Genomic DNA, 20,780 nt, shown 5'->3' with positions numbered 1-20,780 from the left:
TTAAGGGTCGAAGGTTGCCGAAATTCGACCGAAAAGACCGCGGAAGCCTATGGAACGGTACGGTTTAGGATACGGGGCTTACAAATATCGTCAGACACGTCTTACCGTAAACCGGAGGATCTACCTACCTCCCTTAAGGCGCTTCAATAGTAAGAACAGATGGTTTTTATGGTATGAGGCCCTCTAAGAGCTCTCTTTCTCAGATCGGAATCTTCTAAGCCGCCTAGTGACGCACCGCGTAAAATACAAAGCGCCACTTTGCTGTGGCCCTAGAACCAGCGGTGTGGATGCGACTTTGAACTGCAAGGCCCACCTTGAAGTATCCACTGTATATCCACGCTGTCCATCGGCTTGTGCAGCTTATTTTAGGGCAGGGTCAAAAAAATGAAGCAGATACAAATTTTAGATGAAACCGTAGGAAACGGTGGTTATTGGTCGTTAAGAACATTTTATGAGCCACGAAAGCTTTGGATAGGCTCATATTGGTTTTTTCCTTTCATCCATGTCTATGTGACTTTATTAATAGAATAGATAAGCAACAAACATATTGCAGTGGACCGTAAGAAGTTTTTAATGGTGATTGTTCAATCACCATTACTTCCTGTGGTGTGGTCCACCTGAATTTGTATATGCATTTTTTAAACATTTTTTAAGGACTTGATAGGGATGTCTTGTTTGATGTTCTTACTTCTTTTTATTCATCTTTTTTGAAAAATAAAAAGAGAATATAAATAAAATAACTAAGCATCTAACCTTCAACAGAGAACTGAGACCTTAATAATTAACGGAGAACTAAGATCATGTCCTTATAAGGCAACTTCGAACTATAATCCTAACAATTAATAGATAATTAAGACCTTGTCCTTACAAGGGCGACTATGAACTACAACCCTTATAGTTAATCGAGAATTGAGATATTGTACTTACAAGAGCAACTACAAATTATGACCATGATAATTTATAGAGAATTTAGACCATATCCTTGGGACAACCATCTTCGAAAGTGAGAACCGATAACCTGTCCTTACAAGACAACTACGAATTGCGACCCTTACAATCAAAAGAAAACCAAAACCTTGTTCTTAAGAACTGTGGCCCTAGTAAGGGGTAAGTGTGAACTACGACTCTGCTCGTTAAAAACAGAGAACTGAGACCCTACTGAACAATAAATAATTGAGACTCTATCCTTGGGACAGCACCCACATTCAAAGTGAGAATCGAGACCCTAACTATTGGGGCAACATATAAAAAGGCCCTATTGAATAGGGTCTCAGTTCTCACTTTAAAGGCGGTGTTATCCCAATGATAAAGTCTTAGTTCTTTATTAAATTAGTTCGCAATTCGTAGTTGTCCTTGTAAGGACGGTGTTTCAATTCTTTATTTATTGTTTGGATCTCAGTTATTTGTTGATTGTTGGGGTCTCATATATCTGTTGAGTGTCGGTGTCTCAGTTCTCGATTGGCTACCAGAGTCTTAGTTCTTTGTGTGATTGTTAGTTGGGTATCAGGGTTCTAGTTTTCTATTGATTGTTATGGTCTCACTTCTCTATTGAATGTTAAGGTCTCACTTCTTTGTTGAATGTTAAGGTCTTAGTTTTTTATTAAGTGTTTGGGTTTCAGTTCAGTGTTGACTGTTAGGGTCTCAGTTTTTTGTTGGGTGTTAGGGTGTCAATCTTTATTGATTGTTGGGGTGTCAGATCTCCATTAATGTTAGGGTCTCAATTCTCTGTTGATGTTGGGGTCTCGGTTCTTTGTTGAGTGTCAAGGTCTCAGTTCTCTGATAATTGTTGAAGTCTTAATTCTCTATTAACTATTAAGGTCCCAGGTTTTAAAAAATGAGGGAAAAAAATATAATATAATACCAAGACCTTATCGAAAAGAGTATCAATTCTCACTTCGTAGACAATTGTTGTTATGAGAATAGAATCTTAGATGTTTGTTGGTTATTAAAGTCATAGTTCGTAGTTGCCCCTATAACCACAAGGTCTTGGTTTCTCTTATGACTATTAAGGTTGCAATTCACAATTACCTTTATAAATACATAGCCATAGCTCTTTGTTGCTTGTTAGGGTCTCAATTATCCATTAACTATTGGGGTTCTATTTTCTAAAATTTCGAGGAAGGACAAAAAGAACGAAAAGACGAAGTTGCGTTGTTTTACTTATTTAATTTTTTTATTTTCATTCTTTTTTATTTTCTCTCTCTCTCTCTCTTCCTATTGAAAAAAGATTAAGAATGTATGTGTGTGCGTAATATGTATAATTCATTAGTTAATTTTTTTTATTCATTTGTCATTTTTTCATTAAAAAAAAGAAAGAGAAACAATAATGAAAAGTAGAAAGTAAGTTGTTTTATTTATTTGATATTTTTATATTCATTCTTTTTTCTTTTTAAAGAAGAAAAAGATAACAAAGGTGTGTGTACTAAAAAAAAAAGAACAAAATAAAAAACTAAGTTATTTTATTTATTTATTTATTTTTACTTTTTGTTGAAAGAAAAAGAAGAAGATGTTAAAGGATTCTTTTTAAATTCATTTATCCTATTTTCATAAATAAAAGAATGATGAAAATAAGCATGAACATTTTTGTCAATAAAAAATATCTTCAAAAAAAAAAAAAGCTTTGAAAGATTGCCTGATTATTTAAATAGGACAGACTAAAGGTCTAATTTATTAATAAATCCTCTTCATTTGAAAAAAAAAAAAAAACATTATATTAAGGGGTCGTTTGGCACCATGGCTTTGAGGGGGTTTGAGAGGATTTCAAATCCCCCGGCACGTTTGACACATAGAGTAACTGGGAGTTTCAAATCCAAGGGGTTTCAAATCCAAGATGAAAGCTTGGATTGCATCTAAAATCCTTCAAAGTGTTGTATGTGTAACATGTGTATCATTAAGCTATTAATATTTTGGACACATGATATTCCAAAACAATTAGATTATCAACTGCATCACTATAATTACTTTAATACGATGATATGTGATGCACTAACCATTGTCTATGTAAATCAACGTTTAAAACTCGTTAGTTAGTCACTTGGATGTGATCTTGTGCTTGCAGCCCATTTGAGACTTCGAATTTCATCATTTTCAGATAAAGTATATATTTCAGCGGGCTTATTATAACTATTATGTCAAACATTACGTACTTACACTAATTAGAGATATTAAAGTTGATTTAGTAATTAAATTTAAACTCCTATAAATACACTATATATACATAGCTATTTTTGAATTATAGGATATTCTTAATTAAGGATGCCAAACACGTATAACAAGAGATTTTCAAATCCAAGGGGTTTTGAATCCAAGGGGTTCCAAATCCACGCTTTCAAACTAGCCCTAAGTTAATCTTGTATTCGGTGGTTCATAAAATTGTATTCAACAACCAAATTTCACAAATGATGCCAGTCACCTAGATGCACATACAACTCAACTGTCACATGTAAAGAGCACACTTGGATAGCTAACATCGATCAAACACATGCATAGCCTATGAATGTAACAAATTTCAAAATCCTTAAAAAATCTCACTATCTTTTACTACAGCTAAATGATATGATACTCAATTTAATATAATCTTTCCCATCACTTCGTAACATCGAATGAAATTTACATTAAACCAAATGCAATTCCATGACACCTATTCTCGCTTATGGCCAGTTTGGATATTGAGATGCTTCAGATAAATCATACCACGAGTAACTTAAATTAGTTTTTACTTATTAAGAAGATATGTTTGATAAACAAGCTACTTACAAGCTTCTCCTCTTTCTCGCGTCTCTTCTCTCCCATGCCTCTCTTCAACAACTTATAAAAAGTAGGAAAGCTAAAATAACATTTCTTCGAAATAATTAAGTAATTTCCAGTAAAAAAGTTGGTTACAACTAATTATAAATCAAACTTGCTTATTTACCGCCATGAGTAGAAAAAAAGTAACTTATTTGGTGGTATCCAAACGGGCCCTTGATCCGACATTCCAAACTCGGCCTTATATCAATTGCAAGATCCAGCCATTATTAGGCGTTGCCCACCATGCCCGTTGCCTAAATCTGAGGACGGTCCACTCATATGGTGGCCACACGTACAAGTTGAATATGCGATGTCGCCATCTTTCTTAAATCGTTAATTTGCATCAAACACATGTAATCAAAATGAGTTAACTGGCCCCATTTTCCGAGCAGGTTATGCCTACTATGTGCCAGGCTCCACGTGATAAATGGACGTGATGTAATAGAGGTGTCGAGTTCGATCTTGCATAGGTGTTGCAAGACTAGAGGTGTACATCAAGTTAAACCAAGTGGAGCTGGCCTCAGCTTGACTTGGCTTGGCCACTAGCTGACCTCAGCTCGGCTCGATCCTCGAGCTTGATTGGCCAGTTCGGCTTGGTTCGGTCAGTAGCTCGAGCTAGTTCAAGCTAAGATTGAGCTGAGTTTGCCTGTGCAATATTTTTACAGACACTTAGACTGCGCCTTTAAAATCTCACTATATGTAAAACAACAGCAATGATTTTATCAAACACCTTCTAAGCAATACAAAAATCAAGAAAAAAAAAAGGGTATTTGTTTCATATACATACCTTCCTTGCCTCAGCCACACCTCATTGAGTTATTTCATCAAACACTTGGTGAGCAACATCAATATCAAGGTAATCGAGTCATCGAACTGGTTCGATTCGAGCTGGGTTCGATCTGAGTTGAGTCGAGCTGGGGCCAGCTCGAACTCATTTTCGAGCTAAAAAAATTAGCTTGACTCGGCTTGAACTCAGCTTTGAACTGAGTCGAATCGAGCTTTTTTGAGTCAAGTCGAGTCCAGCGAGCTAACCGAACTAGCTCAGTTCATGCACACCTCTATCCAAGACCACCTCTTCACGTCCAACGTGACCGGACGCGGATCGTGCATTGAAAACTTAGGTGGGGCCACCGTGATTTTTGTGAGAAATCCACCCGTCCGTTCATTTTGTGAGTTCATTTTAAGGCTTAAGGCCAAAAGTAAGCAGTATCTAAGACTCAAGTGGGCTGCACTAAAGTAAAAGGTGGGGCATGGAAATACGTACCATTGAAACCTCACTCCAGTCGAAAGTGATGTTTACCTGCCATTCATATCGTTCATGAGGTCGGGATAAACTGAAAACACGCAATATTAGCTAGATTTAAAACTTCGGTGGCACCACGAATATTCCAACCATGGATGTTTAATTCTTACGTTTTCAACCCATCATGAGATTCGGTCATTTTTTGCCTTGTGTACTAAAATGAGCTCACAAACACAAACGACGGAGGTTACCAGCGAACGAATTTCCTGTTAAAGGATTTTTGCAGAAAGTCGGTGTCCAACGCGACAATAGATTTCATTTACTATGCCACGTCCACAGCACGTGATATCAATGGCCTGGAAAATGTAAATCGATTGATAGTAGGTGGGTCGGACCCTGATTGTGGGGCGCATAATGATGTACGTCTTAAATCCACACCGTCCAACAATTTTGAAAGCTCATTTTAGTTGTTTGTTCCAAAAAATGAAACCGACTCAAATTTTAGGTGGACCACATCACAGGAAAGAGTTTTGATTGAATCCTCACCATTAAAAACATCATGGATTCCACCCGAATGTTTATTTAGCATCCAACCTGTTGATCAGGTTACAAACACCTAGATAAAGAGGCTACAAAAATTTAATTTTGATCCAAAGCCTTGATAGTCCACGAGAAAGTTTTTAATGCTCAATCGCCACCGTTTCTCGTACTATAGCCCATTTGCCATTTGTAACTGCTTCATTTTTTTTAAAGATCATGCCCTAAAATGAGCTTTCAATACGGATGGACGGCGTGGATGTAGTCACAACATCACAATGGGCCCCACTGTCAGGTGTCCCAACCACATCAGTGGATCCATCGTTGATCCGGGGTCTCAGTCAGTCACGCTCGCCACGTGTGAGAGAGACGCATGTAACATATATTCGGCGCGACTTCATCTCCAGTTTATTCTTGCTCTCGCATCTGATCAGGTGCAGCCCATGGTTCATTAATCCAGACCATCCAGTCAATGGGTCCCACGTTGGATGGATTATATCCGGAAACCTGATCTACGGTACAATTCCAACCATTTCGATTTACAAGAAAAACAAATAGACGGCTGAAAAGAGAAATACAGCCACCATCTCGACTAATCCGGACCTTTAAATGTCGGAGGCTTTTGTGTAATGATCCATCTATGGTGGCGATCAACAGAAAAATGACCTGGATCACTGAACAGTAGCCTCGGGCCCCAGTTGTCAGAAAACCCGATAAACGGTGCAAAAGCCTCGGGTCAATGGGATCCCATAATTCCTCGCGCGGACTATCATTTCCCACCATTTTTGTTTTTTCACAAAAAAAAAAAAAAACCTCAATTCAAAAGCTACAAACGGTTTCTCGATCGCCCTCCAAAACGGTTTCAATTCCAGCGTAGGTGTTGTTTGATTTTCTCATTTCTCTAGGTTTTAAAGTATCGTCCGGAACCGGTACGTAATACCCGATACGTACTGGAGGATCCGGTTATTTCGGCCCGAAACAGCCCGATACATGGCGATACGGAGCCGTATCGGTGGTGAGAGATACGATACCCGATACGCGTACATTTAAACCTTCCATTCTAAATTCGTGTTTTTCTCTCCTTTGTTCTTTAAAAAAATTAGCACTGTAGACTCGTATGCCTTCTTTTTTTTTCCGACCCGAGAACTTATATTATGAAAGTAGATTTTTAGGATACCGAAAGAGAGTTTTGGATAAAAATACCCTTGTTTTTAATAAAGTAGAGAAAAAAGTATAGGTATTTTTGTTTTTATGAGTACGTTTATACGGGTAAAGATCTAATTTGGTAAGTTAAATTTTGGTGTGGGGAAATAAACGGGTAAAGATCTAATTTAGTAAGGTAGATTTTATTACGGTCGAATATAAAAAGTGGGTGCTACGTTGCGTCTATAGTAAAATTACCCTTTTTCTTTTTTGGGTGTGGGAAGTAGTCCACGTGACTACCTAAAAAGTAGTCCACTAGGCCCTCTACCGTCCATGCAGGAACACCTTTCGTGATCCCAACCGTCACCTGGCGGGCAAAGTTACCACAGGTTGGATGGTACCGTCCCTTGCAGCGAACGGTTGAAAATGGAAGGTAGCCCACACTCTACCGGAAGAGGTCCATTACATGGGTGGTTAGGTCTGTCCAATCGGTGTGGGTTTTGCATAGCAGGCTATCCGTGATAGCGCTCACCAGATGGACGGTTCTGATCATATGAGTCCTCGTTTGTATTTTGGCCTTGATTGTAACTCATTTTTAAGTGGCACCCAAACAGGCCTTTGGCCTTTCTCCCTTCAAGTTGGCTTGTATTGTAAATGTTAGATTGGTGGAAGTTTCATGATCAGATGCCCGCAAACATCAACCTCCAAATTTTACTTTGGTTGTTGATGGTTAGGACATTCCAATTGATGTGGTTTTTATATAATTTGCTAAATGTGATGGATCCCACCAGATGAACGGTTCTGATCACTGATCATCGATCACACTATTTCTTGTTTGTTATTTGGCCTAGTTCGAGGAACATCAACATATTCGCCTTAGCTTTACTCCCATTAATTTGCATTGGCATTTAAAATGTAGATTGGCAGAAGCTGTTTGATCAGTTACTCAGCCGACATCAACTTTCATCTTTTACTCGCGATGGTTAGGGCGTTACAATTGTGTAGTTTTTGCATGATTTAATGATGATGGAGCCCACCAGATGAATGGTTCCGATCACTGATCACACCATTCCTCATTTGCAATTTGGCCTAGATTGAGGAACCAATTCATCAACATAGTCATATCTTTACTCCCATCAATTTAGGTTGGCTTTTTAAATGGTAGATTGGCATAAGCTTTATGATCTGTTGATCACCAGACATCAACTTTCATCTTTTACGAATTTTGATGGTTAGGGCATTCCAATTGTTGTAGGTTTTTTTTTTTTGGTTTAATTTAACTGTGATGGAGCCCACCAGATGAACGGTTCCGATCATTAATCACCGATCACACCATTCCTAGTTTGCTATGTAAACCGAGACGAGCTGAAAACTTTTGTGTATTTGAGACAACCCAAAGGGGTTGAATATATAGAGATTACAGCATCTATACAAGGAAAGAAATAAAATCAGAATCATCTACCTATGGAAAACCAACTATATAAGGTATGCTAGCTATACAAGGTCTATACAAGGTATGTTTCAGCCTGTCTAACACAGCCTGTCTAACATCCCCCCTCAAACTAATGCGGGTCATCGACAAGTAATAGTTTGCCAACGAGAAATGAGTGACGTGCAGAAGTTAGGGACTTGGTGAAAATGTCTGCAATCTGATCATGGGATGCAACATGTGATAGAGAAATGAGCCCAGACTGAAATTTCTCACGGATAAAGTGACAGTCAACTTCAATATGCTTCGTCCGTTTATGAAAAACCGGGTTAGAGGCAATCTGAATGGCACTAAGATTATCAACATGGAGTGGAGTAGGATTCTGCACAGGAATGCCCAAGTCGGAAAGAAGTCCACGTAACCAAACAAGCTCACTACACGCAGTAGACATCGCTCGATACTCGGCTTCTGTGCTTGATTTGGAAACAGTGGCCTGCTTCTTACACTTCCAAGAGATGAGAGAAGTGCCGAGAAAAATACAGTAGCCAGTGGTAGATCTTCGTGTGAGAGCGCAACCAGCCCAATCAGCATCCGAATAAGCAAGAAGGTCCAGAGTCGCCGTGGAGGAGAAGAACAGTGATCGATCTAGAGTTCCACGTAGGTACCGTATGATGCGTAACACCGCAGCCATATGAAGAGTCCGAGGAGCAGAAACAAACTGACTGACGACTTGGACAACATAGGCAATATCAGGGCGAGTCATAGTTAAGTAAACCAGACTCCCAACCAAATGACGGTATAAGTCGGGCTGTGCAAGTAGATCACCATCGTCGCGGCCATAATGAATGTTAAGTTCTAAGGGAGTCTGAACTGTTTTCTGATCTGTCAATGATGTTAAAGTGAGAAGATCCTTGGCATATTTACGCTGGCTGACCAGGATCCCACGTTTAGAACGTGAGATTTCAAGCCCAAGAAAGTATGTGAGATGGCCGAGGTCTTTCATCTTGAAGGAGGATTGCAGAACTTCCTTTAAAGCCGAGATGCCAGCAGTATCGCTACCAGTCAGTAGGAGGTCGTCAACATAGACCAGAACAATGACAATTCCGTGAGCAGTGATGCGCAAAAATAAGGATAGGTCATGATCACTTTGAGTAAAGCCAGCACCCGTAACAACATCGTGAAAGCGTTGGAACCATGCCCGAGGTGCCTGTTTGAGGCTGTACATGGCTTTCTTTAGACGACATACCTTATTGTCAGGGATTAAGGAGCCAGGAGGAGGTTTCAAATACACGGTTTCTTGAAGATCTCCGTGAAGAAAGGCATTTTTCACATCCATCTGAGCGAGTGGCCATGAGCGAACAGAAGATATAGCCAGAAGAGTACGAACAGTTTTCATCTTGGCCACGGGAGCGAAAGTCTCATCATAATCAATTCCGTATTCTTGTTTGTATCCCTGAGCGACAAGTCGAGCCTTGTATCGATCCAATGATCCATCAGACTTGAGTTTGACCGAATAAATCCATTTGCTACCAATTAGCTGTTGGTCAGCAGATCCAGTGACTCTTCTGCCATAGCCTTCTTCCAACAATCATGAGTGGCTGCCTGAGAGTATGAAGTAGGAATAGAAACGGTATCCAGAGTAGCATTCATGGCAGACATAGAGCATATCAACCGATCAGGCGCTCGATGTTCACGAGCGGAACGACGGATCGAGGTAAGTTGTTCGGGATCAGCAACGGGTACAGTAGGTTCTGGTTGAGTAATAGGTGGTGGATCTGTACGTGGTCGACGTGAATAAACCTACAACAGACGAGGGAGAGTACTTGAGGCAAACAGAATTTCTGGAAAGGCAGTTAGACCAGGAGAGTTGGGAGTGTGCGGAGGAGGAAGAGATGAATGAAAAGCAATGTGCTCAAGAAAAACAACATGTCGTGAAACCCGAATACGACGAGAAACCGGATCATAACATCGAAAACCCTTCTGAGTTTCCCCAAATCCCAAGTACATACATTTGACTGATTTTGGAGATAGTTTGTTACGTTCACGTGAAGCCAGGTGAACATAACAGATACAACCAAAAACACGAAATGTGGAATATGCAAGAGGTAAGCCAGTGAGAACAGAGTAAGGAGATTTACTATTCAGAACTTTGGTTGGCATCCAGTTAATCAAGTAGACGGAATGTAACATTGCTTCAGCCCAGAAAGAACGAGGAACACTCATAGCTGTCATCAGGGTGTTGGCAGTTTCAACAATATGACGATTTTTTCTTTCAGCCATCCCGTTCTGTTGTGGTGTATCAGAACAGGTGGTTTGATGAATAATTCCATGCCCTTGAAGAAATGTATGAAAATTAGTTGAGAGATATTCCCCCCCTGAGTCAGAGCGGAGAGTTTGAACTGAAACCCGAAATTGAGTCTCCACCATAGAGTGAAATAACTTGAATTTTTCAAAAACCTGTGACTTCGATTGTAGAAAGTAAATCCAAGTGTAACGTGTGAAATCATCAATGAATATTACATAGTATCGTAACCCAGAGAGAGACATAATTGGTGAAGGACCCCAAACATCCGTATGCACAAGTTCAAACATAGAAGATGATTTTGTAGTACTTGGGGAAAATGGAACACACTTACTTTTTGAAAGACAACAGGAAGAACAAGAATAATCCAAATCATTTTTATTAAGAGAAATATTCCCTAACATGCCAGACGAAATTAACTGAAGTAACCGATCGGAATGTGGATGACCTAAGCGAAAGTGCCATAGTTTCCACAATTTATTTGCTGAAGAAATATCTGATGAAGAAGGAGAAAAGAAACAACGGGCCGGAGTGACAGATGGATCAAAATCCAGCACGTACAGACGACCATGCCGCCTACCCCTCCCAAGTACCTTCCCCGTCACCAGATCCTGCACAAAACAACAGTTGGGAAGAAATATGACTAAGTAGTTATTTGATGTGAGTTGACCAACTGAAATTAAATTGGAGGAGAGGTTAGGGACATGAAACACATCACGAAGGGTGAACTGGCGATGAGCAGAAGGAGAGAAAGTCAATGATCCAACAGACTGAATAGGTAGTCTAGTGCCATCCGCAGTAGAAATAGCCTGATTGCCGGTGTAGGGACGAATGTCACGAAGATGGGATACAACACCGGTCATATGATTGGAAGCACCCGAATCGAAGAACCATGTAGAAGATGGGAATATACCTGACATACCGGCCGCAGAAAGGGCCTGAACGATTTGCTGGAGCATCGCAGGATTCAACGGAGATGAAAGGCCTTCAGCAGAAACAGTAGATGTAGAATCAGTAACAGTCGGCTCGGAAGAAATAGTGGCAGCAGTAGCAGAAAGAGCACGACCATGGCCACGACCACGACCACCACGTCCACGGACAGAAGAAGATGCATATGCACGTGTACGGCAGTCTTGAATGCCATGACCAGTTCGTCGACAATAAGCGCACCATTCTTTGCATTGAGCAACAACATGACCCACCTTGTTGCAGCCGCGACATGTTAAAAGAGAGGAGCCACGAGTTGATGTAGTGGTGGACACAGCAAGCACCAAATCAGAGGATCCCGGAGTCGAGGAAGGAAGTGATAGAACTTTCAGTCGTTGTTCCTCAGCCAATAGATCATTAATAACCGAATTCAATGAAGGAGTAGGGCTACGGTTCAAGAGAGCAGCTCGACAATGCTCGAATTCCGGACGCAGTTTCATAAGAAATTGGCAAACTTGCGCACTCTCGCACATAGTTTGGAAAATCTTAAAGTCATTAGGAAATATTGGATCCATCAAGGCCATCTCAGTCCAAATTGTGACAATTTTAGAATAAAATGATTGAATACTGTCGTCACCCTGAGTAAGGTTAACGAGATCCTGTTCCAGACGATATGACCGGGCTGCATTACTTTGTTGATAAATTGTCTGAAGATGCTCCCACATTGCCTTATCCGTGCGATAAGGTGTGAGGCCAACAGCAATGGACCGATCGACTGAATCGAGAATCTAGGTAATAATTCGTCCATTGTTCATTTCCCAATCAGCCAATTTATCGGCATCCGTGGAAGTGGGAATAGTAACAGATCCATCAATTAGTCCCCACAAACCACGACCCTTCAGGAAGTTCTGAAAATGGATGGCCCATAGTGAATAGTTGGTACCATCAAAACTACACCTTGGGGCCTCTGTACGTGATGAGTTCTTGTCCATTGATCGGAGTTAATATAAAGCACGCAAAGAGTTGCAGCAGAAGAAGAATAGGAACAACAACAGGACAACAACAGTTACAGCAGAAGAAGAATAGGAACAGCAACAGTTGCAGCAGAAGAAGAATAGGAACAACAATAGGACCTGTGGATCTGGAAAATGTAGATCCGGCGACGCAGCAGCAACAGCAACAGATCGGGCAACGCTGGGGGTGGTCGGATCTTCAACAGGGGTGGTCGGATCTTCAACAGGAGTGGTCGGACGTGCAGGGGGTGGTCGGACACGTAGCAGGGGGCGGTCAGACACACAGGAGTGGTCGAACGCGCAGGGGGTGGTTGGACGAATGGTCGGACGCGCAGGAGGTGGCCGGATCTGCAACAGGGGACGTTCGGAAGAGCAGGGGATAGTCGGATCTGCAACAGGGGCACGGGACGAGCAGCAGATGGTGCTTGGACGAGCAGAGGGATGATCGGACGACACAACAGGGGTGGCCGGACGACGCAGGGGTGGTCGGATCGGACAGGTGGTGCCGGATTTGGATCAGTGATGCTCTGATACCATGTAAACCGAGACGAGCTGAAAGCTTTTGTGTATTTGAGACAACCCAAAGGGGTTGAATATATAGAGATTACAACATCTATACAAGGAAAGAAATAAAATCAGAATCATCTACCTATGGAAAACCAACTATATAAGGTATGCTAGCTATACAAGGTCTATACAAGGTATGTTTCAGCCTGTCTAACACAGCCTGTCTAACATGCTATTTGGCCTAGATTGAGGAACCAATTCATCAACATAATCATCTTATCTTCAGTCCTATCAATTTAGGTTGGCTTTTTAAATGGTAGATTGACGAAAGCTTTATGATCAGTTTCCCACCAGACATCAACCTTCATCTTTCTATTGAAGCCACCCATGTGCCAAAATGATCCTATCCAATATTGACCCTAACCAAACTATTAGGAGTCGTTTGGATGCCTGTAAATGGACAAAGTTGTAACGATTTACAGGTAAATCATTTATTCATTTACACTTTGCGTTTGGATGACCTTTTTTGCATGTAAATTAACTGTAAATGATTTACAACATTTGCCCCCATCTCATTTACAAGCAAAAAGTTCGGATTTCATTTACATGCTCTCCATTTATAGCCTACCAACTATAAATAGAAAGACTGGCTCTCCATTTACAGGACTCAAACAATTTACAAGCTATCCAAACATAGACAATCATTTACCTGTAAATCATTTATAGCTTAAAGCCAAACAAAATGGGTTGAAGAACTTAAACCATTTATAGGCATCCAAACGACCCCTTACATGCACAATCAAGAGGGCATGCAAGCAAAGTAGGGTCAATGGGTCATGGAAAAAATAAAAGAGGAACCCATTAATATTTTAAATGTATAATGTAGGCATGACCTTCTTCTTTTTTAAACGCGCACACACCCTCACACCTACACACACAACAATGGGTTGTCGAACCCATGACCTCAGTGTTGAAACTCTTGCGAGTCTACCACTAAGCCATGAGTACGGACCCATTGTAGGCATGACTTGGTTGTACATTGCATTAGCATTAATATAATCCTTTCTTCCCTCTCTTTTCTATGAGGATTGATCTTGCTCATCAGCAAATGTACAGTTCATTGATGATTTGGTGACATGTGGGATAACTTACACATTTATGGCCATGGTTTGTTGATCCGAACAATTGATCTAATGGTTCCTGTAGTGGATTAGGGATGCTTGGGAAATCTCCAAAAATGGAAATTTCTAACCCGTCAATCATTGGCCTAAAGCTATACAGTTAAGGAGAAGATATATCAATAGTTCATATTCATCCGAAAATAGTCCAATGATCAGAGGGGTAAAAGTGATTAGAAACTTTCAATCTAGGAGATTTTTAAGGCCCATTTGGATACCACCAAATAAGTTAATTTTTCTACTTAACAACAGTAGATAAGGAACTTATTTGAGATAAGCTAGTTTGGTTTATCATCAATTATAAGTAACTTTTTTATTTGATGTTACTTAATCACTTCGGTTTAATAAGTAGAAATCAAGATAATTCCTCCTTTCTATGTGCATTCTCTTTGATTTAAATGTTTGTGGAAGGAAACAAGCACCTTCCTAGTAGTATCCTTTCACAAAAAGGATATTCCTAAAAGAGTATCCAATGCTAAATGTTAATTTCCAAATTAGTTATCAAGCATTCATTTACAGTAGAGTGGCACATATATATGAGATTCCCACCTGGGATAAACCAATCAGATGATTTTGGCCATCACTTGTAAGATTTTTGCAAATTGAATGTTGACCATTGGTTGGGCTTTTCCCTCTCTGCCCATTTTTAATCCTGAAGATTATTCCAATAGGAGGCTAGAATCAACTGGCTGGCATGACTTTTGGGTTATGCGTTGTCCATGATCAGGTCTAGTAGATGAAGGGTCCAGACCACATACATGTATACCACACCTACTGATATTGAATGCTTGATAACTCAGATGGCATTGATAGAACTGAATCCGTTCTACTCTTGAAATACTAACACACCTTCTTATATTCATTCTCATATTGCAAGAAGAAGAAGAAAATGGGAGTGAAGGAGCAATCTTCCTAAAAAAGTTTGTGTTAGTCAGAGCAGGGGGCCATGACTCCTGGCATATAGAGACTAGTGCTTGATGCTGGCAGGTGCCTGTGTTTGAGGCCCTACAATGCTGAGATTCCAAGGTTGAGCTGAGTCTTGATTTTTGACAACAACATAGAGGTCTTGGAGAGAGGTTGGAGTGCTAGAAAGCCATGAAGAAAAGACATTGCGATAGAATCAGTGAGCTACCTGATGGCATTCTTCTTCACATACTTTCTTTAATGCCGATAAAATCAGCAATGAGAACTAGCATTCTATCAAGGAGATGGAGAAACATGTGGAAATACATTTGGGTTTACACCTCCCATTTGGACTTTGGAGAGGAATTCACCAATGGCCAAACGCCAGAACAATTTGCTGGTATTGTCAACAAAATCTTAGAGCTCCACAACAGCAAGACAGTTAAAAGGTTTCGGCTCTTTTTCTATCCCGGCGATAGATATATGCCCAATGCAATGAAATGGATTGAATTCGCCACATCAAAGGGAGTTGAGGAGCTTGATCTTGGCTTACGGCAAACTTTCATGTATGAAGTTGCGGGCGGAATTTTCGGCGGAACAAAGCCATTTAAGTTGCCCAATTGTTTATTTTACTGCCAATCACTGACCCTTTTGAGTTTGAGTCATTGCCTTTTCAGCCCACCCTCGAATTTCAATGGTTTCTGTTCACTCCAAGCTCTTTGTCTTAGGCAGGTGAATATCACAGATTCAATAATTCAAACCATTCTTTCCAATTGCCCATTACTTGAGAAATTGGATCTAAGAGATTGCGGCCCGCTGAGTTTGATCAAGGTTTGCGCTCCTGATCTCAAGCTTAAAAGCTTGACATTGGTCGATTGTTGGCATGCAGATGAGATTGAAATTTTTGCTCCAAATCTCCTATCATTTCAACACTATGGCCGCCTTTTCTATAAATACTCATTCAGGAACATCCCATCCTTGGTGGATGTACTTGTTAGTTTGACAGATTTTGAAGGTAGGGGACCTGAACATGGTTGGATGCAAATTCTGTCCAGCCTCACGCACGTTAAGATCTTGACTGTGTGCACCGGGCCCCTTATGGTATGTATTCATCCCCATTTTTTTCTTAGAAATGGTTGACACCTTGATGGAATAATTATATGATTCCCATGGCTGATGGTTGATGGGCCCCACCATGGATGGAGCATGCCCAAAAAACTCCTACTTGAAGACCAAAATTTTTGAATGTTGATATGTACTGCATTTTCTTTTCTTTAACCATCTATGTTCAAGCCAATGATCAATGGTTAGACTTGTCCTGTTGGGAGGTATGGTCCGTCTACTGTGGCCCATCAGGTCAGTGTCTATATATGCTCGAATAGTGTGAACTATGATCGATGATACTATAATACCATTCTCTCATCTTGATATCGAACCTTATCTTTAACTTTCATGTCTGTTTAGTATCTCGGTATGCCGATTGAATACACGCCTGGAGATTTTCCAGTTGAATTTCACAACTTGCAAGAGTTGAAGCTGGTGGTGGAATCAGTGTTCAACAACTATCTGACTGACATTTACTGCTTCTTTAGATGGTGCATCTGTCATTGTCTAGAGAAGCTTTTCATAGAAGTATGCATGCCCTTGTTCAAAATTTCATTTCTACTCATTTTTGTTTGGGATGTTTGCTGATTCTACCTGCCACCCTCTACATCTAGTTCCCTTGGCCCAAAAATCATCCAATATGGACTGTTGGGGAGTTTTTTCATGATCATCAATAGTTTCTGTGCTTGTGGGGCCCATCTTGTGGTTGGGCCAATCTTTCTTTTTGGGCCAAGGCATCTGTATGGTGGGGTGCATCTGATGCATGTTTGGATGAGACACACCCAAACCTTGTTACTTGAACACTATCTTCAACTACTTACAATAGTTCATCCCTTTCATTTTGACATGCCTTGCAGCTCCCGGCCACCCCTGAAGATCCTTGCTCGAGCGATGGCTTCACGATGCCGGTAGAAGAGCTACCGGAGTGTGTTTTTCATCGTCTCAAGACTATAACGATGAACTGCTTTGGGGGGCAGCAGGACGAGATACGGTTAGTGAAATTCTTCCTAGAGAAGGCCATTGTACTTGAGTCTTTGGTTTTAATCACCACTCCGAAATCTCACTTAGAGAAAGGCGTCGGTGGCATACAAAAGGCTACTAAATCTTACTCAGAGTGTAATGAAATGCCACTAACACTTCTCTACAAGCGATTGTCGCTCTTGCAGAAGGCATCGTCTGATGCACAAATAGTCTTATGTAAGCATCCAAAAGATAGCAGTAGTTTGCGCCCATCACATGCTGAAATTTACAGCAGGGTTTAAACCATTTTTTTTGTGAGAATCAGTCTCTTATCTACTGATGTGTAAAGTTTAGGTTTAGCACATCAAGATCAAACATTTGTCCACTCTCTTATACATACATACCTAGAAAGAATATGATTGGGTCCCTTAAGCAAGGTATTTCGTAACGATTACGGTGGCCATAACAGCCACCACCATTACCTTTACAATACGGGTTGTAATGTCTGTTATGGCCCTTGTAACGGCCATTATGGTTTCCTTTTTTATTGAAAAAAAAAAAAAAAAACTCAAAAAACCTATATCTGCCCCACAACATTGAAAAAAATAAATTCAAAAACCTCTATCTGCCTCATGACCATTACAGGGCTGTTACGGCCTTTACAGGGGTGTAACAGGCCGTTAACAGCGATTACTGGTCATTTTTTCCATAACAATTGTTACGGCCGTTACGACCTCATGATGTGTAACGGTTGCCACCATTACCCTTACATAATGGCCTTTACGGCACAACATGCCCGTGAGAGTTAATCTGGTGTGTGTGTGTGTGTGTGTGTGTGTGTGTGTGTGTGTGTGTGTGTGTGTGTGTGTGTGTGTGTGTGGACTGCAATATTAGTAACAATATGAGTGAAAATGAGGAATTAATTAATATTGTTGATCAAGGAGTTTCCCAAAATGACCACTTTTGATACCTTGGGTCCATAATACATGAAAGTGGAGAGGTTGAGAAGGATCTTGCCCATATAATTCAAGCTAGGTGAAAGAAATGGAGATGTGTCTCTAGAGTTTTATACGATTGTCATGTACCACTCAAAATGAAAGTCAAAATTTATAGGATAGCTATAAAACCAGCCATGCTTTATGGGATAGAATGTTTGGCAGTTAAGGAACAACATATTAATAGGACGTGTAGCTAAAAGGAGAATGGTGAGAAGGATGAGTGGTAAGATGAGGAGGGATAGAATTAGAAATGAATGCATTTGAGGGAACTAGGGAGTAGCACCAATAGGTTATAAGATAAGGGAAAGGAGACATAGATGGTTTGGTCATGTGCAATGGAGACCAAAAAACCACATTGGTTAGGAGAAGGGAGTGTGTATAATTTGAAGGCTCTAAAAGGACAAAGGGAAGGCCTCGAAGGACGTGAATGGAGGTAGTAAGAAAACAGTTGATGACATATGGTCTAACTGAAAGCCTGGTCCAATGATGGAATAGTATTCGTGTTGCCGGCCCTAATCAATTGAGATAAGGCTTAATGTTTATGATGTTTCTTAGTGTGCTTTGCTGTGGATCTTTGTGGCCTATACAGTGGTCCAAGGATCATGATCTGGATCATCCGTCTAATCTTATCTCTATGTGGACATGAAAATTGCATTGTGTCCGTTCAAATGGTGACCCCGTCTGTTTTGAAACAGGCTTCTGTTTGGGGAACTGCCATGATACAGCCAGACTTTTTCCATCCATCTTGCAAAATAACTGTGAATCTGTATTACACACCTTACAGACCCTACCATGAATGATGGATGTTCCTAAATATTCGATTTGTGTTCGTCAAAGGGGCACTGATATCAACAGTTATGGCTATGTAGCAAAAAGATTAGGAGAGAAAGAAGAAGAAGATGGGTAGGGGTATCAGATCAAATGTGCTGGTATTGCCATGAGTCTAAGGACCGTTTAGGGATTTGGGCTGCCTAGGTGACATGTATTAGACTGTTTGACCTGAGCAGTTTGGATGAGATCTGTCACTTTTTTATATTTCTATGTATTTAAGTAAATTTTAGTTAATTTAATTATACAATTATGATAATGCCATGGGTTGACCCGGTTGGACCGGCGGTCAGTCCAGGTTTGGACCATGTCACCGACAAGAATGGATGAGTGTCTAGTACTGGTTTTGAGACATTGATGTTAAACCTCCTATGATCTGTTACAGGCATGGTTTTCAGATTCAGGGGACTTGTCCTGACTTGTGGGGGTCTGAGTTGAGTTGCGGCTTGCCTGAGTTGGTTCCAATTGTCCGAGTCAACTCATCCAAGTTGTCAACCATGGTTACATGGAAATTCCTGCAGAACCTACCTCATAGGGTGCACAAACGAAGGGGAAACTGGATCTAATGGGCTGCATTGATGGTCCCTTGATGTAGGACGTGCCACATACACATTCCCAGCATGTTTGGACCAAAAGAAGGTGAATAATAAATTGGCCATAACTTTTGATCCAAGTATTATTACGAGGCGCACAACCTATCAATTTTTACTGCAATGGGCCATTCGAGGTGAACTAACCCACATGGTAGGTCATGACCTTCCATTTCATCAAAAAACGCGTGCTTTCAACTCAAAAGCAAAATTTTAAGGAAAAATTACTATTTTTAGTAATTTCGATTTTTTTAATAATTTCTTATTTTTACACTTTTAGATTTTCTTCTTTTTTAGTAATAACTTGTAATCATGCTAGGACTCTTCTGGTAAAAGTTTATTTGACATTTTTATTTTTAGAAATTAGGTTTTAGAAGAGTTTTACTCAAATTAGGATTTTTATTAGAGTTATAATTTTTCCATTTTTTGTAATTACGAATTTTGGTTTAGTTTTTTCTTTATTAATGGTGTAACAGGGACACATACATATTAGACAATTATCAATCAATTTATTTTCAAATTTATTAAAATTTATTTCTATTCTCTGTTTCTCTTCGTGGATTCGGAGAATCTCTGTGAGGAGTCCAGAGAAGCTCTGTGAATTCAGAGTAGTTATCCCCGAGGAAGATGATGATCGACCTCATCATGTCCATCCCTATGTCACCCCTATAGTTTAAAAAACTACACTAATGTGACATTCCCAAACTTACTTTTAAGGGCATTTATCACATGGATATGATTGTGTGATCGGCTTGGGACTTTAGATGTTCTCCATATGTAGTGGGACCCTCTAGATGCACCCTACAGCCATTGTAAGCCCAATCGCGAGGGATGCTCCATCACAACTAGCTGGCTATGAATTCATTTAAGTAGTCTGTGGACTACAAGTCCAGGGCCTCTCTTTTCTTTTGCACTTAATGATAGCAAGAGCCTGACAAATAGCAGAAGAGAAGCAACATGATTTTGTGGATGGTTTTCATTTCTTGGCATGACCTCTCCATTCCTTTTATGTCAAGACGTGTTTGGCTTTTCTAAATTTTTTTTTTTTTTTTTTTTTTTGATTATGAAAATCACCTTTTTTGGTTGTGAGTGTATTTTGTCAGTCAATTAATCAATTTTAGAAAAATAATTTTCTAACTCTACATGTGTTTCCACAATGCCTAGCCTTCTGTTTTCTACAGTCGTTTCCACCTCTATAAAATTGCCAAAAGCACTCATAAAATTGAAGATCTCTCTCTCTTGTCTAAAGTTTTGTTAGCTGCACATGAGTCTAGAGCTGTACACCTCTACAGGTGCCATCATGGCACATAGGTCCTAGATCAATCCATC

At 40.2% G+C, this 20,780-nt stretch overlaps 1 protein-coding gene across 1 annotated transcript; it reads left to right on the top strand.

The window, feature by feature from the left end:
- The first annotated feature begins 13,126 nt into the window (after positions 1-13,126).
- Positions 13,127-17,658, top strand: LOC131229602 (F-box/FBD/LRR-repeat protein At1g13570-like). The gene is made up of 3 exons (XM_058225599.1): positions 13,127-16,072; positions 16,436-16,603; positions 16,933-17,658. Exons 1-3 carry the CDS (start codon positions 15,164-15,166, stop codon positions 17,335-17,337), a joined length of 1,482 nt encoding a protein of 493 aa, XP_058081582.1. The 5' UTR covers positions 13,127-15,163; the 3' UTR covers positions 17,338-17,658.
- Positions 17,659-20,780: the final 3,122 nt, after the last annotated feature.

The sequence above is a fragment of the Magnolia sinica genome, chromosome 16 (assembly GCF_029962835.1).
Source record: "Magnolia sinica isolate HGM2019 chromosome 16, MsV1, whole genome shotgun sequence".
NCBI classification, from domain to species: Eukaryota; Viridiplantae; Streptophyta; class Magnoliopsida; order Magnoliales; family Magnoliaceae; genus Magnolia; species Magnolia sinica.
This window is presented reverse-complemented; position numbering and strand designations above follow the sequence as displayed.

Excerpts from the sequence above, each read along its gene's own strand:
- LOC131229602 (XM_058225599.1), top strand. The coding sequence starts at position 15,164 with ATGAAGAAAAGACATTGCGATAGAATCAGTGAGCTACCTGATGGCATT. Across the intron at positions 16,073-16,435 it reads TGTGCACCGGGCCCCTTATG|TATCTCGGTATGCCGATTGA; the intron begins GTATGTATTCAT and ends ATGTCTGTTTAG. Across the intron at positions 16,604-16,932 it reads TAGAGAAGCTTTTCATAGAA|CTCCCGGCCACCCCTGAAGA; the intron begins GTATGCATGCCC and ends CATGCCTTGCAG.